At 35.9% G+C, this 26,010-nt stretch overlaps 1 protein-coding gene across 5 annotated transcripts in view; it reads left to right on the plus strand.

Annotated features, from left to right (window-relative positions):
• NUP98 (nucleoporin 98 and 96 precursor) overlaps positions 1-26,010 on the plus strand; it is an 81,660-nt gene that overhangs the window by 347 nt on the left and 55,303 nt on the right. For 2 of the 5 annotated variants that reach the window (XM_031460197.2, XM_031460200.2), the window contains exons 2-10: positions 12,892-12,995; positions 14,312-14,413; positions 14,520-14,696; positions 16,082-16,221; positions 17,527-17,634; positions 18,683-18,863; positions 20,219-20,382; positions 23,262-23,399; positions 24,722-24,860. In XM_031460197.2, the coding sequence (XP_031316057.1) occupies positions 12,920-12,995; positions 14,312-14,413; positions 14,520-14,696; positions 16,082-16,221; positions 17,527-17,634; positions 18,683-18,863; positions 20,219-20,382; positions 23,262-23,399; positions 24,722-24,860 (1,225 nt within the window). In that variant the 5' untranslated portion in view covers positions 12,892-12,919. Of the gene's footprint in view, positions 1-847; positions 936-12,891; positions 12,996-14,311; positions 14,414-14,519; positions 14,697-16,081; positions 16,222-17,526; positions 17,635-18,682; positions 18,864-20,218; positions 20,383-23,261; positions 23,400-24,721; positions 24,861-26,010 lie in introns of all 5 variants that reach the window. The other 3 variants (XM_031460198.2, XM_031460201.2, XM_031460202.2) reach the window with 3 other exon arrangements.

The raw sequence follows: 26,010 nt of genomic DNA on the forward strand, positions 1-26,010 counted from the left end.
CTCTGGGCCGGCGGAAGGAATCGCTATCCGTGGAGTCTGGGCCCCGGGGTCTCGCATTGCAGTCTACGTTGCGGGAGCGTCTCTCTGGCTGGTCGTACTCATTCATTTGCCCGGCGGTGATTAGGTGGGCCTGCCCTTTGCGGGAGCAGCGCCTTAAGACCCTGCATACGGTCTCCCCAGCACTTCCTTGACCGTCGTGCGGAATGAGCTGTATATGCCTTGGCTTCTCCTAGGGGAAATTTGCAGTCCCCGGGGAGGGTGGGTGGGTCGGCAGTTGGTTAGCTTTTTAGAACACTATCTGAGAATTAAGATAGGTTTAATGGCGTGAAAGCTTATTTTCTGTTCTCCCACGTGTTCCATGTAAAGCTAGATCAAGAGAAAGGTGAGGTTTCCAGATTACTATAGTCATAAAGACCTTAAAAATTAAGTCAATCCCCCTACCCTACAGCACGTGCAAGTTTTATAGCTGGAGAAACCAAGGCCCAGAGAAGAAACAGGATTAGCCAGTGCCAGTTCTGACTCAATCTAGAAATTTTTCTACTACACCACCCTCCAAGGGTGTTCCAGCTTGCCATTACTGAGGATTCTCTTTGGAAGGGGTTAAGGTGGGGACATTTGGTAGTGAGAAGCAGACATAGTCTTCCACAGCGTTTCCGATTTAGTTGCCACCAGCTCTGTTCTTGGTAAGGTAGAAGCATCGTTAGTGGTACCCTAACCTAGACCATGAGAACTAAACTTAAAAGTTGGTTCAAGAATGTCAGTTATGTTATATATTGGAAATGAATCGATAAACTACATGCCATTGGCTGGTTTCCTGTTCCAGATCTAACATTTTTATTTGTGTCAGCTGCTGGAGACTCAGAAGGAAGCATCCAGCTAGTGATCTACAACAGTATTGGAATAGAAAGCAGGAAATACGGACAAGACTTAGAAAGGTACACAGCAGTCATTTTGTACCTCTCGTACCTTTGAACCCATAGCTGCTCTCTGTTACTGAATTCAAGAATTGCAGTAGAATAATGTGAGAAAATTAAACTGTTGGGGGAGAAGCTAACGAAGAAAGGAAAGAGCAGTGATCATTCACTGAGACAGTCTTATAAATGCAGAAAGAAACACTTGTTAACTGAGTGACAGATGGTGTGTTTGGAACTTGGTGGAAGAAGTTGGGATATTTAACAAAAGCAGAGGTTGGACAGGAAGAAGTACTGGGAAATACTTTGATGGAGTTATTTTTTGACTCTTCATTGAGATATGATGAAATTGAATTAGTTGCTACTTTGATCTGTTCACATCAGTCAGATCGTCACTTTCCCCTTGTTTAGATGATGAAGCAAAAACTGAAAAACAGTAGTGTATAAGAGAAGATGAGAACTGTAGCCTTAATACCAAGAGGTGAACAGGGTGTATTTTCTGTGACATTTTCTCGGTTCAAACATCACTCTCTTCTGGGAAGCCTTTCCTGGCATTCTCTCCCCTGCAAGCTCCCATAACACTTATTTGATACTTCTATTTATAGCAAAAATCATTTTGTATTTTAGTTGTTTGTCTTTTTATTAGATTGTGGTAAAATATTTTTTGTGTTATTTTGTATTCAGGTTGCTTGGCACACAGTAGGCCCTCAGTACGTGTGCTTGCTTGAATGAATAAACAAATATGGAGAAGTTAAGCCTAAAAATAGTCTATAAAGAAACTGTGTACTCCTGAAATTTGAGGCCCAAATAAGAGGACCCTTAACATTCATGTGTCACATGGTACTTCGGTACCTGACTTTATTCATGTCCACTTGCTCCTAGGTAGCTAAGAGCAAGCACAACTTTCAGGGAACCAAGTTCACAGCTTGGAAAAATTGGTTATATTACTTTATCGTGATATTATTTTTGTAGTAGCAGTTAACCTTAGGAAGTTAGAGGTAGTATACGATGTTTAATTTTCAATAAAGAGCTCATCTGTAATCATGCAGTTTTTCAAAAGCTTCGGGCACTAAGAAATGTAGAGATTTAACAATAGGTGTTAGAGACAAGGTATGTAAACAATGTCTCGAGAATTTGGTGCATTCTTTGCATTTGGAATTGAACTAAGTATTTGACATTTGTGTATGGCACGATGTTTAGTAGTATTTTATTCGTTAAGATATCCATAACACCCCCTCCCCAAATTGTAACAAACAAGAGTATCTCCAAACATTGTCAGATGTCCTCTGGAAGGCAGAACTGCCCTTGAGTGAGACCACTGCTCTAAAGAAAACATTCCCAGTATTTCAATAAACATCTTACCTTTGTCTTGTCTTGTCTATAAGCATGTGGAGTCAGCTAATAAGTTGCATTTGGTGAAAATTGTCCCTGAAAACTGCTCTAAATTGTTGAAATCTGGTATTGGGAAGCTGAAAAACTAAGAGTGCTAGAGTTACTTTCTTTAGTTTCTCCTTTCATTTCTATGGTAGCCTCCCTTTCTTTGGGGTAGGAGAGATCAAAGTCTTGTATGAGATTCATATAAGATCCCTTGTATGAAAAGGGATCCGCCATTGGGTAAATAGAACAATGTTTATTTCTGTTTTTGCAGAAGAGGGCAAAAGAGCTTGTGGTTGAATTGATGTAATTAAATGTGGTGTTACGTGATTCTGTTATCTTTCCATTTCACTCGTACACTTGATGCTACGTGAATCGAGGTCTTGTCCCGTTATACTGATTCTGAGAATTTAATAAACACTGCCACATTGAAGAGTTTGTACTAAATTAGTGTATTGCAAAACAATTACAACTTTTTAGTAGAGAAATTATTTCTTAAAATATAGCCCCAATTAGCTAAGTCTGATACCAAGAGTGAGTTCAAGCTGGTAGGTAGTAGGGTAAATATTGGAAGATAATGAAACTGGAGTCATGAATTAGAAGGAGGGTATAGCATTGGTCTAGCAGTTCTCACAGTTTAAGATCTTGGGATTCTTTTGTACTTTTAAGAAATATAAGACTCAGCAGCTTTTGTTTATGTGGGTTATACTTACTCATTTACTGTATGAGAAACTGAAACCAATTTTTTTAAAGATTTATTGGTTAAAAAGCAATAAACTCATTTGTTAATATAAATAACTATGAAAAATTACCAAAAATTAGTGAGAAGAGTGACATCGTTTTACGTTTTTGCAAATCTCTTTCATGTTTGGCTTAATAGAAGACCACTAGCTTTGCAAATCTTTTGCTTTCAGATGGTTGTTATATTGCTTTGGTTGAAGTTTGTGAAGAAAATCCAGCCTCATACAGATACAGTAGTTGGAAAAGGAAGGAATGCTTTAATAGCCTTTTCAAATAATTATATTCTCTTTTGACACTGCACTCAAACGTTTTTTAAAGGTTTGTTGCAACATGGGCTCTGAAACCATATCATTGAACTTTTGTACAATGTTACATTAAAATTCGTTGGTATATCTTGTACTTTGAATGGGTGTTTACCCATGCATGATTTTATGACATCACATATTGGTCTTTCAGAAATCATTAGTTCACTGAGTTAGACAGCTCTTCCAAATGTTGACAAGTTTATAGTTGCTAATGTTTCCACCCATTTCATCAGATAAATCTTAAGAATTGGGAAACTGACAAGCTCATAGTGGTGTACTCAAGTTTTCAAGATTCCAATTTTCACTTCAGATCTAAGTAACTATAGTTTGTCATTTGTTATTTGAAATTAAAATGGTGTTCCATGAAAAAGAAATCAGTTGATGCAGCTTTCTACTCAAAAGTAATCACAATCACACAAGTGTTTTTCCTTGGGCCAACCCTTGTATTTCAATATGTAGAAGTGCTTTTGAGTACTTCCCATTTCACCCCAAAGAATAATCACACAGAATATTAGAAAGATGTGTACTGAAATGTTGACAATAATACAATCAGTTTTTACTGCTTCATCAAGGACATTCAAGAGAAAGTGGATTTGTTTGTATGTGTGCTGTATGTGAGTAGCAGTGAAGAATTTAGTGACTACACTTTGGGGCCATTGTCTTGTTTTATGCTCAGGTTCCAACAGTTTTATCCACCATTACGTGTAAAAGTCAGCACAGTGAAAAAAAAAAAAAAGGCAAATGATGTCTTAGGGTTATTATGAAAATAGTTTTGATTTCATGGGCCCCGTGGAAAAGGTCTTGGGGCCTTCTGGGAGCCTTTGGACTGCACTTTGAGAACCACTCATCTAAGACAATGATTTTTCATACTGGTTCATACAGCCTTGAGCTTCTATGAAGGGGCTCAGCTGACGAGGTTCTACTGTGCACCCCATCCCTCTTTATTTGAGCCGGAGCAGCTTCTGCTTATGTCTGTTTTCTGTATTGGGTTCCATAGCAAAAAATATTTGAAAACCGCTGATCAAGGGGAAAATGCTTGAGTGCCTGAGTTAGTCTGTTCAGGAAGCGAACAGGTCATCCTCCAGGAGTACATGTTGGAGTGACTTATCACTTCACACCTTTGTTTAGTCTTACTTCCATGTACTTCTTTTACATAAAAATTACTGGTATCTGCACACCTAACCCTTCTTGCTGGAATAAGCTGCTTAAGAAATAGAGAAATGGGTTTGTAAGTTAAAAAGGTGAATAGTTGGGAATGAGGCTAGAGATTGAGATGAGCAGAAATGAATGATCAGAGTGACCTCAGTATATTGTGTGGGAGTGGGGGTTACTTGTTTTTATCGTTTGCAGTGGTACTTTATGGTTGTGTTGAATGGTCAATGATGACACTGAAGTATTGGGAATAAGTCATAATTGTGTATGGAGTTCTAGCTAGATATTGATCAATCAAGGTTTAGAGTGAGGGGAAATTACATTTTTCTAACAAAAAAATACTGTAAAACTAAACAGAAACCTGCTTTTGAAGAGCTCTAGTTTGAGGCAACTCTGTCCTAACAGTCCTTTGGTATAGGCTGTATAATCCCTATTGTTCAGATGTAAAAATTGAGATCTAAATTTGAGTACCATGATTTAACTACAGTTGTACAGTAGCAAGTAGCGGTTTTTTTATTCCTTTTTTAACTTTTTATTTTGAATTGATTTTTGGATTTACAGAGAATTGCAAAGATACTAAGTGAGAGAGTTTTAAATACAGTTTTATCTCACTCCAAAGCTAATGTACTCTTCAGTACTTCAGTTTGTAAAATGAGTGTTACGTTAAGGAGATGAAAAAATGCTACTCAGCACAATGAGGAGTTGTATTAGATACTATGGATTATTTTAAATTAATTTATGCACTAATGGGAGAAATTGAACAAAATCAAGATGCCTTTTATTAGGGAAGCAAACATCTCATACACTCGAGTGGCAGGTATAACAGCAAATATATTGCATAACTAAAAACAGCTGGGAGGCATTAGTTTATGTAATAGTGTTGGAAAGGGGGAGGGGAAGGGGAAGTATTTTTATACTGATAAGAGCCTGCAGGGTCTAATCTGGGACAGTCTTGTGAAGCAGGTGAGGCTTTAGCACCAATTTTTAGAAAGAAGAGGGGACTTAGTTTTGAGAGAAAAATGAATGTTCTAACAAAGGGAATGGGTTGATCTGGGGATCAATCATAGGAAGGATACTGTAAAACAAGAGGATAGTGGGTACTTTTGCTGGGGTATGTTATTAGGTGACTAAGCTTAGGCTAATCTCTCTTACTTGGAATTCTCCCCAACTCCTATCCAGGGCGAAAATTAGCAGTCATTGTTCCATTCAGTTCAACTGCGGATGGTAATTCCTGTCTTTTCTAGTACTTTTGTGAAGATTAAATGAGAGAGTATATGAAAAAGTGCTTTGTAAACTGGAAAGTACTATACTAGTCCATTCATCTCACAAATATTTGGTGTTTTTGCTCTTTACTGAGTTTGATACAGAGGAACTCAGTGACGTGGAAAAAAAATTACTTCCCAGTTGTGTAAGTTTCTGTTGTCAGAGAACAGCAAGCTTGCTTAGTCATTTAGATAGCACTTAAAATTGGCAGTTGACTGGGTGTTACCATATTTTAGAGTCTGCCACTTTTCTGGAAGAAAATTAAGGTTTGTTATTGTGCCCAGAGTTCACAAAACTCACAAAAAATTGGACATCAGTTTATTGAGCTTTAGTTGGGACAGTGGGGGAATATTGGACTACTGGTGTCATTAAAGCTACCTCTTTCTTGTATCTGACAGTCTGAATTATTAGAAGATTGAGCATAGAAAGCAGAGTAAGTTTAAGGGCATTTTCTCTTTCTGTACAGCACTATTTTATTTTTATTTTTTCTTTCTAAATATATGTTGCATAACAACAACAACAAAAAAGCAACAAATGTAAGTCAGTCCATCTGTAAAGGAAGTGGTTAATCTTTGTAGGAAAGTTCATTGAGGCCATGGGAATGCCTTATAAATTGTCAGTCCATGATAGAGATTACCTTTCTGCCAGTGAAGTGTCTTTCTCCTAATAGTGCTGGATCAATACTGCCAAATGTGTTTGGGGTTTGTAGTTTCCCTATTTATAATGAGTGCAAAATCATTTCCCTTTAGTTGTTAAGTGTTCTTTCTTGAGGTCTGGACTCTAGGAGCACAGCTTCTGGAGTCAGTAATAGCATTGTGATCCTGAGCAAGCTACTTCTGTCTCAATTTCACTGAGTGTGAAATAGGGATAAAAGTACCTACCTCACTGGATTCTTGGGAGGTTTATATGAGATAGTTCTTAGATACACTTAGAACAGTGCTTGGGACATAGTAAGAACTCAAATGTTACCTAGTATTATTTACTCAGGAGGGTTTCAGTTTGGGCCAGGTTAATGTTTTGAAAGGATAAAGACTTGAATGTGTGATATGCCTTTAAACTTGAATGGATTTAGAAGTTCCACACATTTCAGTTTCTGGGATTATGTCTTTCTCTTTTTTCAGTAGTTTTTTTTTTAATGGAAATAGTGCAAATATCTGCATCCTGTCTCATTTCCCTTCCTCTCTCCAGAGGCTACCACTTTCATGTGTTTTACTAGCCTCTCTTTACTTTTACTATGTATGTATCCATAAATAACAGTTATTATCTTTCCAATTTTACATAAAGAATCTGCCTAATGTATCTTTTTGCAAACTGCTTTTTTTTTTTTTCATTAAACATCTTTTACTTGAAATAATTCTCTTAGGGTAACTTTGTTCAAATGTTCTGGTGGTGCTTTATTCTTGATACCATATCTTGGATACAAACTTAGCGGAGTGCTCTGATTCACTCCTTTAGTTGTGTGATTTAAGGTTAATAACGTCACTGTATAATAAACTAAGTACACTTAATATATGCTTATCATATGAGGGAAAATGGGCTTGGTATTGAGGTATAAGGCCAGATAGGATAGGTACACAAGTAACCCATTCTTACCTGTGTACCTTTCTTGTGCTTGCTTTCTTTTCTTTCTGATCTCTCAAGGCCTAGTTCACTTTCTAAATCCTCAGGAATTTTTTTTCTCACATTTCCTTCTCATTTTCTGACATAATTTTGACTTCCTATTTCTTGGCACTTACATGCTCTTCAAGTTTGTTTTATTGACGTATAGTCAATTTTCAATGTTGTGTTAGTCTCTGGTATACAGCATAGTGATTCGGTTGTACGTATATATTCGTTTTCCTATTCTTTTTCATTATAGGCTATTACAGGAGATTGAAAATAGTTCCCTGTGCTATACAGTATGACCTTGTTATTTATCTGTTCTATATATAGTAGTTAATATCTGCAAATCCTGAACTCCCATTTATCCCTCCCACCCTCTTTCCCCGCTGGTAACCATAAGGTTGTTTATGGTCTGTGAGTGTTACTGTTTTGTAAATAAGTTCATTTGTGTCATTGTGTCATTAGGATTCCACATATAAGTGATACCATATAGTATTTTTCTTTCTATTTCTGGCTTACTTCACTTAGTATAATAATCTTTAGGTCCATCCATGTTGCTGCAGATGGCATTATTTCATTTTGTTTTATGGCTGAGTAGTATTCCATTGTATATATATAACCACAACTTCTTTATCCAGTCCTCTGTTGATGGACATTTAGGTTGCTTCTGTGTCTTGGCTATTGTAAATAGTGCTGCTATGAACATTGGGGTGCATGTATCTTTTCGAATTGGTTTCCTCCAAATATATGCACAGGAGTGGGATTGCTGGGTCATAGAGTAAGTTTATTTTTAGTTTTTTAAGGAATCTCCATGCTATTTTCCATAATGGTTGCACCAAACTATGTTCCCGCCAGCAGTGTAGGAAGGTTCCCTTTTCTCCATACCCTCTTCAGCATTTGTTGTTTGTGGACTTTTTAATGATGGCCATTCTGACTGGTGTGAGATGATACAACATTGTAGTTTTGCATTTCTCTGATGATTAGCGATATTGAGCATTTTTTCATGTGCCTATTGGCCATCTGTATTGGAGAAATGTCTATTTAAGTCATTGCCCATTTTTTAATTGAGTTGTTTTTCTGTTATTGAGTTTTATGAGCTGTTTTTATATTTGGAGATTAAGCCCTTGTTAGTCACATGTTTGCAAATATTTTCTCCCATTCTGTAGGTTGTCTTTTTGTTTTGTTAATAGTTTCCTTTGTTGTGCAAAAGCTTATACCTATGATTAGGTCCCATTTGTTTATTTTTGCCTTTATTTCTATTGCCTTGATAGATTGCCCTACAAGAACATAGCTATGATTTATATCAGAGAATGTTTTGCCTCTGTTCTCTTCTAGGAGGTTTATGGTATCTTGTTTTATGTTTAAGTCTTTAAGCCATTTTGAGTTTATTTTAGTGTATGGTGTGAGGGAGTGTTCTAACTTCATTGATTTACATGCAGCCATCCAGCTTTCCCAACACCACTTACTGAAGAGATTGTCTTTTCTCCATTATATATTCTTGCCTCTTTTGTCGAAGATTAATTGACCTTAGGTGTGTGGGTTTATTTCTGGGCTCTTCAAGTTTTAAATGTGTAGCTCCTTTCTTTGATTATCAAAAATTACAAACTCAAAACCTGTTGGGGCCAGGCAGCTGATGGAGATGAGTGATACTGGATGGGTATTGTGGCACATTGGAGAATATGGCTGTGACCAAAAGGGACAGTTCCTGCCATGCTCCAGACTGTTATTGTCATGAAGTGATTACAGTCCTCATCTGCTTAATTATTAGGTTTTTCATAAGAAGCCAAAATTTTATTTTTCTGACACATCTGTATTTTAAATGTTATCAGCTAGTTTAAGACAGTATATACATAAACATTTCAACATACATACATACATACATATGTATGTGTATAATATACCATATATGTATATAAATAAAACAGGCCAAAAAGTGTCTGCTGGTTGTATCCAGCCATTTTGTGATCACTTCCAAGCAACCTCTGAAACCCATGTTAAATTCTACCAAGAATTTTTCCTTTCATGGCTTCCTTTTGTTGTGAGAATTAACTAGCATAATTTTATTTTTAAGTTAGAAGTTACTTCTGAAGTAACTTGATCATTCACACTGTGTTTTAAAAACACATTTGTGATGATTGTCATTAATTTAGAAAATGAGTACATCTATCTATTTCAGACCCTTTGTTAGGTTCTGGGACAGTAGACAAACGATACTGTCCCTACCATGGAGAAGTTCATTGTGTGTTGGGGAAGTTTGAGGGGTTGACTTCCTTGGGAAGCAGACTGAATTGGAGATAGTTCTGCATGAATTTTACTAGATAGTGCGCTTGGGATCACCACCTGTGGAAGAGAAGAGAAGAAAGCAGGAATGGGCTGAGGGAAAAATTGAGTTGTGATAGTATCTTAATGGAAGCCTCAGCCAATCCATGGAGAGTATGAAGCTGTGGTTACCATTTAGAGTAACCCTAAGTTGGAGCCAAGAGGCCTGGCTTTTGGATTTGAGCTGTCTTTCCAAGAGGATATGACCTTGGATGAGGCAGCTGTCTTCAGCAGAGACAGTTCTGAAGAGGACCGACAGCTGAGGGCTGTCTTTTGGTAGTACTACTCAGTAGCTGGGATAGCAAATCCTTCAGTCCTAAAGGGGGATCTGTGTAATTGGTATTGTCACCAACCATAGAAAGAGTCAGGGTAGAAATGTGGGTAAACCAATCATAATGTGCTGTGAAAGCCTAAAGGAATGACTGAGTAATGCTAAGGGAGTTAGGGAAGGCTTATAGAAGATAAAACATTTGAGCTAGGTTTTGAAGCGTGAAATAGTAGGTGGTTTAGTAGGGGCAAGAGTAAAGAGGAAGGCATTTTTCATTGAGTCACTGACATTTCATAGCATAGTAGGGAAATTGATTTGTTTGAAGAGCAAAGGTTTAATGTATTAGCCATGTTTTAATTTCTAGCAATCATGATAAAAATTGTGAGGCTGTTTCCAAAACCTTGGTTTGCTTCCATGGTGATAGTTTAAAAAAAAAACCCATTTAGAATCCCAGTATGATCAGCCATGAGACTAAGCCAGGCTCATCCTTGCCAGAACCAAAGAGATAGGCTGAGCCTGAGTGAGAAGCTTTTATTTTCCAGGAGTGTAAATTGAATTTGGTCCCTGTATTGTACTTGTTCTTGGGTCTGAAACAGATGAATTTCCTTGACTTACTACACAACGTTTTTTCTTGTTGTTTAGTAAGTGTCTTCCATCCTGGGATTGAGGCTGTCCATAGGAGGTCAGAGATTAAACTGAGGATCTTCCGCTTATCACTTCTTTGGTCTTGAGAACCTTTAACTGATCCTGTTTCTGCATCTGTAAAATATAAGTGGTGATGCATAATACCATCCTTTTACGGTTGTTGAGATAATATATAAGAGCTTGTAAACTGTGAGCTGTTTCTCAGGATATTTTATTACTACTTAAAATCCCTTTGTGGAGTATATGTGTGATTCTAGGTTTCTATGTTATGATAAAATTATTAAAAATCAAATTTTGACTGTTAGAGGCTGTGGATCTGGTCTGTAGAGCCTAGTGCCACTGATACCAAAGTAACACTAAAATCTGTATGAGAAAAAGTTTCATAGAGAAAAACTAAATTACTTGGCTTTCAAGTCCTAACATGTTTGCTGTATAGAAGATGTCAGATTTATATGAATAGATTGCTGTTTGTAGGGGGTGAAAAAGAAAATGAATGGCAAATTTAGCATGATAACTGTACTGCAACTCACAGTTTTTCCTTACTGGTGATGGGTCAAAAAATTCAGTCAACAGATATAGGATTTAGTAGTGGCTGTGAGCCAACTCTAAATGAGTTGGTCCAAACATCTGACTCCTAGCACATCTGTCAATTCTGAGTGAACTGTTGAAAAGCAAATATATAGATAGGCCCATAGAGGTCTAGACTTCTCCTAAGTACTTCTAAGAATATTTTCCCTGGAAGGGAGAGTCACCAGTTAATATGATAAAGGCCCAATATGTCACTTTTCGACACCTGATAAATTGGGAAGGCAGGAAACTTCAAGCAGATCTCATTATTGAGAGAGAAATGATGATTACCTGAAATATAGCCTCCAGTTCCAAGGGAGTGTATTAGAGTCATTTGAGGAGCCTTTCAAAATACAAATGTCTACATTCCCAACCCTGGACATTTTGGTTTCTTATTTCTGGAATGGAGCCTAGGGGACTGTATTTTGAAAAGCTTGCCAGTTCATTCTGATGTGCCTCTCTTGAACCCATGGTTTCAGTGACCTTAGTTTAATTGCAGGAGTTGTTAAATTCCTGGATATTGGGGTAAAGAACTAAGGGTTGGAATTTTTTTTCTAGAGGAGTTCAGAGGGCAGAATGTTGCTTTCTATAAAAATCATTTCATTTTTCATCTTTTACAAATGTTGTACAGAATGTTTCAGGTGGAACTGTTTCACCTGGAAGTGCTAATGGGATACTGGAACATTGGGAGTACCTCAGCATGTTACATTTAATCCTATTATATGAACGGGGCATATGATTTTACTAGAAGAAAAAGCTGGTTTGTTATGTGTAATAGAAAAACCATCATACCATACAAAATCCAAAGAAGCATGATTGGCTATTTTCTGAGTTTTCATATTAGAAGTAGTTTACTCATTTTCTTGTCTGCAGGCAGGTAAATGGTAGCAGATGTCTTAAGTTTAAGGAAAATTTATGGAGGGGGGAAAGGGTTTTACTTTTTAGTAAACTATACCTTTACCTTGTTTTCATTCAAATCTGGGGGCGGGGGGAATCAAACTTCACTTTCATACTTACGGAAACTTTGGTCCAATTCATTAAGTGACTAGGTGCATAGTTTGGATACTGGAGGGGACTCATTCATGCAAGGTGGGGGTTTTGACCAAAGGTTTTCTGTAATGTTCCCAGAAGAAGCAGAAAATAGATAAGTAGGGGACCATAGAGAATAGTCTTAAGAAGTAATCTCCAGAAGAATGTCAGCGCACCAGAATCTCTAGGGTTTAGAGATGGGAGGAGGGGGTGTGCATAGTTTGAAGAACAATTCATATTACAACATTTTATGTACACAAAATAGGGGAGGAACCTTTTTACAATGCACGTTATCAAAAATAAAGCCTGACAAAAATTTTAGCTTCTCTGGTGATTGGGATAACAGAATATTATTATAATTTTTAGTGGATGTTCTGTTTAACCTCCTACATGGAACATATCAAAATCTGGTATAGTAGACCTGAAATCGTTATTTAAAAGGGGTTTAGGTTTAAAAAAAGGTCGAAAAACATTATTTTAAATGAATGGTTGTTGATGGAATTTGAAGTTTAACTCATGTTATGGTACTAATTCAATTAAGCCTCAATTTTACAAAATCTATTTTGTCATATAGAGTTTTAGGATATTGAATGAGAATAAACATCATACTATTGTTTGAACAGGCCTGACTAAATTTGTAGAATGATAGATTTTCTGAAACTATTCCATTGCATTCTGTGGTCTTTAAAAAGTGATAATTTTTTCTTCTTTCCAGCTTTCTGAAGCAAAGACTCATTTTGAAGATGTTTAATAAGTCATTTGGAACACCCTTTGGGGGTGGCACAGGTGGTTTTGGCACAACTTCAACATTTGGACAGAGTAAGTTTTAAAAAATAACAAAAGAGAGAAAAATCTTAAGCTATTGTTATTAAGAACAAATCCAGTTCAGAAGCTTTAGATAGGAATTAATTCATACTTTGGTCTTCATAATAAAATCTCTTTGAAAAATGACCAGCATAAGATCTTGTTAAAATTGTCTAAAGAAGTAGAAATTTTTAAAGTTCTCAGTTTTCATGGTTTTCTGATCATCGGTAGAAAGTACTTAAAGTGTATTTATTAATTGGTTCTTTTAGCAGAAAATTATAATTTGTTATTATATTTTAGACCAGGAAATACTTTTTTACTATTGAAGTCTAAAATGCAGTTGTTGAATAACTTCTCCAAGATTTGCTCCGTGAATAAGAAACAGAACTGTTAGAAAGTCAAAGTCCCTGAATCCCACCAGCCCTCCTGAGATCCACTTCCCCTTCCACTGAGTATTATACATGACACTGGTTGCCTATAGTAACCCTTATTCACTTACTTTTAAACTTTTAACAGAAAGTTTATACCTACACAAAAGTAGAAAGAATGATATGAACTCTCATGTACTTATCTCCCAGCTTCAGCAGTCTGTATTTTCCCATCTTGTTTTTATCCCTCTTTTTAAGGGGAGAAGAGCATCTGAACAGAGTATTTTAAGGCAAATCCCAGAAACTTTCTCTGATGAAGGTTTTTAAAAAACCTAACTACCAAACCTCAGTCATTCTGAACAAAAATAATAGAGGAAAATTTTGCAAGTGTCTCCTGACCTCCTTTTATACTATTCTGTATGTCTAGGTCCTTGATTTTTAACCAAGAATGTGTTTCAGAGCCACTTGGAGGTTTTTTTCCAAAGTACATGTTTCTCATCATGGAACTATAGAATTAGAATCACTGGGGTTGGAACTTGAACATGTGTATTTTGAAAAACTTGCCAGGTCATTCTGATGTGCTCTTCTAATTAAGGACCATTCATTCCAGTGACTGGGTCTGGAGAAAATTTTAACACTTTACTTTTGAAATTTTGTTTTTTGTCTGTGGCTCATAGTACCTAATTAACTTGGCACTTTTTTTTTTTAAGCCTAGCAACATCTTTAACTTACTGAAAAGTCTTTAATCTTTTTTGCTTTTAGTTTCCTTACTTCACGTGGGACAGTGAAGAAAATATCTGTGGCATAATTTTAACTCTAATAAGTAGTCTTACGGAATTTTTAAAAAGTAGTTTTCAGATTAGTGATCCTATTCAAATACAGAATGTTAAGAAATATTAAAGTACTCTTTTGTCAGGTCACCTGACTTAGATTTTATTCTGACCCTGGATTTTGCTTTATCAGATACTGGATTTGGCACTACTAGTGGAGGGGCATTTGGAACATCTGCATTTGGTTCTAGCAACAATACTGGAGGTCTGTTTGGAAATTCACAGACCAAACCAGGTAGGGACTTTATTTGGAATACAGTTGGTTTATTCATAGCTGGTATAGGACTTCACTTAGTGATTCCAATCTGTTTAACTGTTTTTTCCCCTCTCCATCTCTCCAGGAGGATTATTTGGTACCAATTCATTTAGCCAGCCAGCTACCTCCACAAGCACTGGCTTTGGGTTTGGCACATCAACAGGAACATCAAACAGCTTGTTTGGAACTGCAAGCACAGGGACCAGTCTTTTCTCATCCCAAAACAATGCCTTTGCACAAAATAAACCAACAGGTTTTGGGAGTAAGTAGACTATCATTGGACTTCTGCATCAAACAATTTGATTTGCTTATTGAATGTGTTCTCTCTTCTTTTCCCCGTGTTCACCCACCTCCTTTTTCCACCAGATAGCAAAAAGATAGGGAGAGGAAAACTTCAAAATGTATTGAAAAGTTTAGTAGGCTGGAAAGAAGCAGGGTATGTACATTTCTCCAAGACTGGTAATCTGAGGAGCACTGGTATTTAAGGGATATGCAGAGGAAGAGGTGCCTGATACAGAATGACCACAGAGAATGGAATGAAAAGCCAGGTCAGAGTAGTGTCATAGGTGTCAAGACAGGAGAATTTCAAGGATGAATGTGTAGTCAACCATAGTGTACTGCAAGGGCACCTTCTTGTCTCTGTTTCACATTCGGTTTTAAGAGACTAAAGCAGGAATGACAAATGCTGGATGTGACATGGTTACTCCTCCATTCCTTGTCCATGGCAGGTGTTTTTAATTGATGGCTTCTTTCTCTTTAAGTCTGAATGTGGCCTTGGTTTACTTCTCCACACAGTACTTTGACACAACCATTACTAGTTGCACAGGTGTGCCCTGTGAGTTGATGCCATTCCCAGCATGAGTGTGACAGAATGAGTAAGTTAGCCAGCTATCAGTATTTTACAAAAGGGAAGTTGCTTGAGGGAGTGTTGAAATATTTAACCATGACAATATAAAAGGCAATTTAAAATACTAATTCAAAAGAGATGTGCCTGTTTAAACTATGTATTAGAACATGTTTTTAGAAAAGAAATAGTTTGCCAGTGAGAAATCACATTCCTCTTGACTTGTTAATTATGATGGCACTTAATATTAAATATTGGCAGATAACTTTGTATTGCTTACTGATATTTCTGGCACTATATATATATATATATATATATATATATAACTTCTTTAGAAGTAATATCTTATATTAAAAAAATACATTCTTTTTATAGCAGTTAAATTCTCTTTTATGTAATTTTTAAAAACTCATATATAAATAAAATGTACTATGACCCCTGTTCAAGTTTGTTGTGGTAAGATGTTTTTAGAAAGACAAGTTCATTCAGCAACTGGTCTTACCAAGAGAAATGAGATAAAATGTATGATGAAACAAGCTTTCAGCTTGTCTTCTAAGTATGCCCAAGGACTTTATGGACACTTAGCTAACAAGGATTCAGGCTTTGTTTCACTTCAAAGTTGTGAGCATAGAACATGTGTGTCTATATCAGGTTATCTGTTTGAAGGTACTTGCTGGGAGATTTGAAAGATAGAAAATCTGAGGATTGAAAGTAATGCTTTAGTGCCACAGCCCAATTCCAAGATAGTTTACGATTCTTAAATTCTTTACTGTTACCATCCTGTTTTTCTTTCTAATTTATAGATTTTGGAACAAGTACTAGCAGCGGAGGACTTTTTGGAACTACAAATACCACCTCCAATCCTTTTGGTAGCACATCTGGCTCCCTCTTTGGGCCAAGTAGTTTTACAGCTGCTCCTACTGGGACTACCATTAAGTTTAACGTAAGTATTTTCTTCCAATCTTTGTGGAATGCATTTCTCTCTCATTTGTGTGTTTCTTTGCAGGACGAATCATAAAATTTCTCCTCTTCCCAGTTATGCACAGCTACTCTTCCTGAAAGATGTGTTAAGAACAAAATCTGTGAATAGTTGTATGGTAGACAGGAAAAGTCATGAATCATAAATCTAGATTATAATGTATATTTGAAGTATGCTCAGATCAATTAAATTTATATTCACAAGGTTGATTACAATAGCTAGTATAAGGTTGAACTTGTATTTACCGAGTTCATAATTGGCCTCTGAATGGTCAGCCATTCTTTATAGAAATAAAGAAGGAATGTTTGGGCAAACTGTATAAAAATCACTGAAAATAGGGTTTCTTTAAGGAGATATATGGAATAACTCATCAATATTCTATGTGCCAGGTAGAAATAAAGCTTTATTGGTGAAATGGTAAAATGAGGCAGTAGAGCTCTGTGTTTTCTTCGGCTTTGTTTTGAGATAAGTTGGGTAGAAGGTTAGAATGAAAGATTTTCTTTATGAAAATATGTGGAATACCCCTTGATGTAAGATACCACTTATTGTGATTGATGCAGTTGCTTGGGAAATACTTAGGAGAGGCTGGCTGTATAGTTAGCCTTATGGAAATCTCTGGCAAAAATAGGGATTGGCAAAAGTTACTAAAACTTACTCTGGAAAATGAATAATTTCTTAGGCAAGGTGGTGAATTCATAGTACTGAATTTAAAATAAAGTCAAATGTAAGTGATAGTGAAAAATACTATGTGTTGTCTCTTGGAAAGTACAGTAATTGAGAAAACTGACAATATAAGTAGGAATCTTTACGGCCGTGCCTTTTGCCTCATAAGCTTGTATGGGGAAGAAAAAGGCTTCCATATTTCTTAAATGTAACAATAGTTATAAAGCATACACTTCAGAGCAGAGTAGGAGGTAGAAATCAGAATTGAAGGTTTAAATGTATATATTGGATAAATTGGATAAAGTTTTCCTTATGCATGTAATAAGCATATTTTAGTAGATAATTGGGTGGCTTGGTTATACAATTAATCTCTGGGTTTTTGATAACAATTACTGAGATTGACTTACGCAGATAACTTTGATATAGGAAGAGATCAGAAGTGCAATGTTAATCGAGCTCTCTTGAAACCATCTTGTTTAGTAACTAAAGACCTAGGGAACTGGTTATAGAGTTTAGTGGTTGAATTGTGTCTGTGAGTAGGGCTATAAAGCTTGGACTTAAACATTTGCTTTAGACTTTCAGATTTGCCTTTGTCTTCCTTTGCAGCCTCCAACTGGTACAGATACTATGGTTAAAGCTGGAGTTAGCACTAACATCAGTACCAAGCACCAGTGTATTACTGCTATGAAGGAATATGAAAGCAAGTCACTAGAGGTCAGTAAAATGCAAAACAGAGTATCACCCTAACCTTTTGATTCTGTTGGAAAGCAGCTTAAAAATTTTTTTAAATTATTTTTTAGGATTTATATAAGAAACTAACATTAACTGAATTACTTTTTAAATTAATATTAAATCTATTGTTTTAAGCAGGGATGATACTCATCTTGTACATACCAGTACAGTTCTAGTCTGTTCTGATTGGATGTTGCTCATACTGTTATTGGCAATGTATGCATGTATGTGTGTGCATACATCTGTTTTTAGTAAGCTTAAGTTTTCCTTAAGTGAACCACACCCGTGTAACCAGGATCCAAATCAAGACACAGAGCATTACCAGCATCCCTGATGTCCCCCTTGGGCCCTGCTCCCCTACTTCCAGTCCTCCCCTTCCAAAGGTAGCCATTATCCTGACTGCCTGTGTTTTGTCCATTTTTGAACTTTATAATAGATGGAATCTTATATCATGTCTGTCTTTCAGCACTGTGAGGTTTATCCATGTTGCATGAAGTTGTAGGTTGTTCATTATCATTGCTATGTGATAGTCTGTTGTACATTTTGACTGCCATCTCTGATTGTAGCTGTTGCTTCTTCTACATCCCAAACTGCTTTTTTTGAGTATACAGAAATGCACTGACCTGTAAGACAAAACTGTTGAAACTTTATCCCTTCTTTTCCTAAGTTTTCTGAATTCCTCTGAATCCTCCATCTTTTAATTAGCTAATCTTTACATTTGGGGTGGCAATAGACTATTAGATTATTGTGTAAAAGAAAGTATTATTGTCTATAAAAGAAAATTGAAATTAAGATGTGGTTGGTCCTTTGGCCTGTAGTTTTATGGCAATTATGGTATGGATTTTAATGTCCATTATACACTATTGAAAATGTTTTTCTATAATGATACTGTTAACATTCTGTAGTGTTCTGTTTTTTAGTTATGGTTCCTATGTGAACATAGAAATTGAACACAAAACTCAAGTATTTAGTCTCCTAAGTAATTTTTGTGGCTGCATATTAATTTGGAATATGTCTTCCCTCACTCTAGGAACTTCGTTTAGAGGATTATCAGGCCAACCGGAAAGGCCCGCAGAACCAGGTGGGAGCAGGTACCGCGACTGGCTTATTTGGGTCTTCTCCCGCCACCTCCAGTGCAGCAGGACTCTTCAGCTCTTCCACCACGAATTCAGGTTTTGCATATGGTCAGAACAAAACAGCCTTTGGAACTAGTAAGCACTTGACATTATATTGGGCCATGTTGAGAAGGGACAGACAAGTAAAAATGTATTTGTCATTTTAGGATTAAGTGCTATGGAGAAAAGTGATTCAGGGATGCTGAAGGAGTAGGGAATGCCTGGTATATATGTGAAGAGAAATAGAATTTTACATATGGTTAAGAAGGACTTCATTAATAGGTGGCATTTGAGCAGTGACCTGCAGAAGGTGAAGGATAAAGCTGTACAGATTTCTAGGGGAAGAACATTCCAGCTAGTGGAAACTAGAAGTCTAAAAATCCTGAGTTTATGCCAAAGAGGAGAGGACAAGGGGAAGTACTAGAGGATATAGGAACACTGTATTTTATAGGACTTTGTGAGCCAGTGTCAATATTTGAATTTTTATTTCATTTGGGAAGCCATTAGAGGGTGTAGAAAGAAAAGTCATGTGATTATCTATAAAGGATCATTCAAAAGATTGGTATATTAAGAGTAGATTGTAAGGAAGCAAGAGTGGAAACAAATCAGCAGTTGCCCTATCCACATGAGAGATGTTGGTGGCTTGGATTAGAATAGTGCTATGGAGATGGTAAAAAAATGTCAGATTCTGGACCTAGTTTGAATGTTTGAATTCAGTTTGAATTGTTGGATTGATTTGATATAGGATGTGGAAGAAGAAAGTCTAGGATGATTACTAAATTACTTCATAAAAATACTACTTTTGCAAAGGTAATACATATATGTGGTATAAAGTTCATGAAACACAAAAAAAGTAGGTAACTGAGGGTCTTTTCTTTTTTTCCCCTAGCCACCAGTTTGCCTCTGTAGAAATAAGCAAAAGTTAGATTTTTTTGGTAGCCTCTATAGAGATATATATACACACACAAATACACAAATGAATACATATTTAAGTGGCATTTATATTCTTTTCAGTTTTGGTATTCTGTGATTTAGTTTAGCCACGTATTCATTATTAAGTATCATTATTGTTCCATACTCTATGCTGGATATATTGTTATGAAGAGAAAGCCGTTGTTCTCAAGAAAATTTAATCTAACAAGGTTAAAATATACACATAGACTCTAAGTGCAGTGTGGTATCTTGTAAAATAGACAAAAGCTATGGGCTCACAAAGGAAGATTACTTAGCCCAGCCGGGATTCTTGGGGTCAGAGTCTTAGTGTAGGAACTGGGTGAAGAGTTGGGTGAAGAATGGAAAAGGAAGTGATTATCCAGTTTGAGTAGTGAATAAATGTAGGGTAAGTGAGATATTTAATCAGTAACATAGACTATTGCAGTATCTAGATAATGTGAGGTTTGTTGGGTATTTTTCTCCGATTTATTTTTCCTTTTCTTCATTCTTCTTGAAAGGTACGACTGGATTTGGAACAAATCCAGGTGGTCTCTTTGGCCAACAAAATCAGCAGACTACCAGCCTCTTCAGCAAACCATTTGGCCAGGCCACAACCACCCAGACCACTGGCTTTTCCTTTGGTAATACTAGCACACTAGGACAGCCAAGCACCAACACCATGGTAAGGAAACAGGCCTTATTTGTAGACTTAAGGCTTCTAATCACGTCAGACTCACAAGTTCTATCGCTACTGCAGTTCTGAAGGGTTGACAGTATGTAAAGAGAAGAGGACAAAATCTTCGAATAATTAAGACATAGATTCCAGTCCAGGCTCTACTCTGTGTTCAATGAGAAGCTGCTAAACAAGTCACTTACCCCTTCTGAGCATGTTTTCTTAACACTAAGAGCTGCTTAGTGTCCTTGAATTAGCCATCCTGAAGCTATAACTTATGACATTGACTCCAGCCCTCCAATAGAGTATAGGAGAAAATATTTATAAACTACAGGCTACATTTCAGAATGTTCTTTCCGCTCATTCTCTTAAGCAGAGTCAAGCAAAGAAGTTTAATTCATTAAAATAAAGAAGGGAGAGCTAATATTCATAGTCATATTGGATAATTACTACTTCTGTCCAGATAATAAAAGATAAAGTGTTTACAATCATTACCAGTTTATTTTTAGGGACTCTTTTAGGGAAGTATAAAATTAAAGATTAATTTGAGGTATGATTTATTGATTGGAATACTTGGAATTTACTTGGTCTTACAATTAGTGATAGTTTGCCTGATTTAAAAAAAAACAAGTACAGATAGACCCAAAATCTTCAAAAGGATTATGCACTATGATCAAGTGGGATTTATCCTAGGAAGGTTGGTTCAACATATTTTCATATTAATGTAATAAACCATAAAATAAAGGACAAAAGCCATATTGTCACCTCATTAGGGGCAGAAAAGATATTTGACAACATTTCATAATAAAAACACTCAACAAAGAATAGACGGGAATCCGGCAGAGCGAAAACAATCTTGAAAGAGAAGAAAGCTAGAGCACTTCTCAATTTTAAAACGTACTATAAAGCAGTAGTAATGAAGACAGTGTGGTACTAGCATAAGGTAGTACTGCACATAAATCGGGAATACAAGTGAGAGTCCAGAAACAAATCCTCACAGTTAATTGACTTTCAGCAAGAGTACTAAAACAGCTCAGTAGGGAAAGAATAATCTTTTCAACAAATGGTGTTGGGGTAATGATTTTCCACATGCAGAAGAGAATGAGAATCTTTTCTTCACACAATTGTGGTAAATATAAAAGTTAACTCAAAATGGATCAAATGTTTAAATGTAGAGGTGAAACTAAAACTCAGAGGAAGAGGAGTTAGGCAATGATTTTTTAAATAATACCCCGAAAGTAAAAGCAGCAAAAGGAAAAAAATAAAACTTCTTCGAAATTAAAATTTTTTGTGAGTTAAAGCAAAAAAAATACCCACAGATGAGAGAAAATGTTTGCAAGTCATATATCTCATAAAGGACTTGTGTCCAGAACAACAAAGAACTCTTAAGATTCAATAATAGGCCATTAAAAAAAATGGACCAAAGACTTGAGTAGACATTTTTCCAAAGAAGATACACAAATGGCTAATAAGTGTATGAAAAGATACTCAATATCAGTAAGTAGGGAAATGCATATCAAAATGGCAGTGAGGTATCACTTCATATCCACAGTAGGAAGGCTATAAACAAGAAAATATGTATATATCTACATATATCGTATAAACATAATGAGTGTTTTCAAGAATTTGGAGAAATTGGAACCATCATGCATTGCTGACAGGGATATAAAATAGTGCAACCACTTTGGAAAAACAGTTTGGTGGTTCCTCAAAATGTTAAGTATAGAGTTACCATATAACCCAGCAATTGCACACCTGATATTTCCCTAAGAAAAATGAAAACACAAGCACTTATACACAACCGAGCGTAACCAAAAGGTAGAAACAACCCATATGTCCATCAGTGATGAATGGATAAACAAATGTGGCATACCCATATAGTGGAATATTATTCAGCTATAGAATGGAATGAAGTACTGATACATGCTATAATATGGATGGACCTTTTAAACATGTTAAGTGAAAGAAGCCATTCACAAAAGACCACATTTTGTATAATTCCATTCATATGAAATGATTAGAATGGACAAATGTATAGAAACAGAAAGTAGATTAGTGGTTGGTTGCGTAGGGATGGGGAGTGACTGCTGATGAGCTTAGAGATTCTTTTTAGAGTGATAAAAATGTTCTAAATTTGGAGAGTGGGCATGGTTGCACAATGCTGAACATAGAAAAAACCCACTGAATAGTCCACTTCAAATAGATAAATTTTATGATATGTGAATTATGTCTCAGTAAAGCTGTTTTAAAACACCATGTTGAATTTTCAGTTCAGCTGTAGTTCATGAGTGCAATATTTTTCTTTTGTTGACTAATGCATAAAAAATCTTCTTAGACAATGGATGATACAAACTTTGCTTATTTGGAATGTGTGTACTTTCTCGTAACGAATGAAGACTTTTTAACATTATGTTGCTGCCTCTGTCCAAATTAATATGACTATTTTCAGTTATTTGATTCAAAATCCATTTCCCAGCTCAGTATTAATAAGTTCTTTTGGCATAACTCTCTGAAAATGAAGCACCCTGTCATGCCTTTTTGTTTTCAGGGTAGCATCCCTATTACCTTGTAGAGCACAAGAGTTAGTGTAAAGTCTTTATAGCTGTCCACGACCTTGGAACTCATCAGACTTAGATATAGATATGAATTTTTGGTCCTGCCAATCAGGAGCTCTGACATCTTCAGCAAGTTTTTAACTGCTCTGAGCTTTATTTTCTTTTGGAAAATGGCTGTTTTTCAGGGTTGTTGTGAAGAAATGTCCTATGTAAAATATTTAGCATAATGTGTCACATGAACTTGGAAAAATGGCATCTATTATTATTAATCTAAGGTTTTTAATGACAGTTGACTATTGTAGGATATCTTGTAATCTAGATTACCTTTTGCAGGGTTTATTTGGAGTAACCCAAGCCTCACAGCCAGGAGGTCTTTTTGGGACAGCCACAAACACCAGCACGGGGACAGCATTTGGAACAGGAACAGGTCTCTTTGGGCAGACCAATACTGGATTTGGTGCTGTTGGTTCGGTAGGTTGTTACAGTTGACTGTAATTTGAAGATGTGTATAAATCTGTTAGAGGAATTTCTAAGAAAAATCTGACTGTCTTTTAAGTATTTTTAAACTTCCTTGCCTCAATACTTGTGTGCAGTTTTCTTCTGATAGCAAAATGTCACTCCAGTTGGTTAGTTTAAATTGTCAAGTCTAAATTGAGATGCTTTTGCTCTTAAAATCAGATAATTTTTAATTCCTATTTCTAACTTCTATTTTGGGTGATGAGTTGGTTTGATATTTGTGAATTAAATAGTTTTGGTGGTGATCATGTTGTTAAAATTGTTGGTATTCTCAAGATTTTGATGCTCCTGGACACTTCACTGAAATTTTTCTTTAAGTCATTTAAGTTAAAAAAAATTACTATTTAGGAATGTACTTGACCTAAAAATAATAGTAACTTCTGTACTACCACTTAAAGAAACTATATGAAAATCATTACAAAACAGCCAGTTTGTTTTATGTACCCACTGTAGCAAGCTTTGAACTGTAGTTTAAAGAAAAAGTCCCCAAATTGTGTGGTTGTTTTTGTGGAGATTTAAATCTGTTATTTCTTAATTTTGTTTGGGCAGCTAATTGAGATGAGACATTGAGAAAATTATATAATGCTACAGAAAGTTCTTGTTTTTTTTAACAACTTTATGGGATATAATCTACTTGCCATAAAATTCGCCCTTTTAAAGTTTAAAATTCAGTGATTTTTAACATGTTCACAGATTGTGCAACTTTCACCACAGTCAATTTTAGAACATATTTGTTACCATAAAAAGAAACCTCGTCCCCATTAATAGTCACTTCTCATTTTCCCTCAGAGTCACCTCAGGCCTACTGTCTATTGATTTAACCTATTATGGACATTTCGTATAAATAGAATCACATCTTTTGTGATTGATTTCTTTCACTTAGCATAATGTTTTGACGGTTCATCCATGTTGTAGCATGTTTAAATTTTATTTTAACTGTTTATGCTGGCAAATTAAATGCATGATAAACATTTCTGTTACCAGGTAAAAAAATACTTGATTACCTTATTATTTTCTTCACTGAAATGTTATGTTTGCTGAGGGGTTACTGTCAACTTCTCAGGCTAGGAGCATTCTGTGTATGGTTACTCTTACTCAGATTAGTATATTTTTCTGATAGCTGTTACTCATCTTCATTCATACCTTTTTCATAAAACTTATGGTGTCTTCTCTCCCTTACCCCACACCCAGTCCAGTATACCTGAGGTAACCTCTGTTTACTGTTTAGGGTGTATCTTTATACTACTTAAAATTTTCCTGTATTGTGTTCTTTTTAGACCCTGTTTGGCAATAACAAGCTTACTTCATTTGGAACCAGCACAACCAGTGCTCCTTCATTTGGTACAACCAGTGGCGGGCTCTTTGGTAACAAACCAACCCTGACTTTAGGAACCAATACAAACACTTCCAATTTTGGTACATATAAAAAGCAGGTTTGACTCTCTTAAAGTTACACTGACTATACCACACATCATTCTCCTGATTCATATGACTGGGAATATTTTTAAATTCTCAGGTAAGCTGTGGCTTGATGTGAGGTACCAGAAGGAAAGGTTTAAAATCAAGATCGTGGGTTGAGATGCCTGGAAGAGATGTAAATTGCCTTAACTAATTTATATTCTCTTGACTGCCTACTTAGGATAAAATGAGGCATTCAGCACATGTAGCAGTAGTAGTACCTTACAGAATGTTGGTTCTCTAATGAAGATAGATTTCTTTCAAGATAAAAAACATCATTTTCTTTGGATTATCTCACCAGTAATTGAGAAACCATAAGTGAAACACATTTGGTTGAGATAACACATTCTTTTAGACCAGGTTTCAAACAGGGAAGTAGTGCACAGATAAGATTTATGATTCTTTTTTTAACTTTTTGTTTTTTGAGATTTGATGATTTTCATTGAAAGTTGAAGCCTCTCTGATTTGGGGGTTTATTCAGCAGTTTTCCTATAGTTGCAAGTTTTAGTTTTGAATACATGCTCATTGGAAAAAAAATTGTAAAATACAGATAAGATTGAATAACAGAAAAACAAACTACTCTTCAGAGATATGCTGGAACATTTTTAATTCATTTACTAGAAACATTATTATATTATTTTAATGTCTTTTATAACTACCTAAGTAAGTTTTTAAATAAATTCAACATAATGTGAGTTAAATCAGATATGAAAAGTTCCTTTTATTACCAAGGGAAATAGCAATTAAAATGTTTGTTAAGGATTTCATGTGCCAGACACATTATTAGGCTCTGCGTATCTAGTGGGAGTTGAGTACAAACATATGGTCATTTGCCATAGGTCAGCAGTTAATAGTTTTTCAGTGAGTTTTTGAGTGACCTTGTACTGGAGGAAGAGGCTACATTAAGCATTCTTTGGGTGGTTATATGTTTTCATGGAAATATGAACTATGTGAAGGAGGTAGATAGGTCCTTGTCAGGTACCAATTCCTGAACTAATGTATTCAATTTGATTTTTATAATCCCTTTTGTTGTGTTGTTCATTCACTCCTAGTAATGATTATCATTCTATCTATAATTCTTTTTCGGCTCTACTCTGTGAAAGAATGG

Source organism: Camelus dromedarius, chromosome 12, assembly GCF_036321535.1.
Source record: "Camelus dromedarius isolate mCamDro1 chromosome 12, mCamDro1.pat, whole genome shotgun sequence".
NCBI classification, from domain to species: Eukaryota; Metazoa; Chordata; class Mammalia; order Artiodactyla; family Camelidae; genus Camelus; species Camelus dromedarius.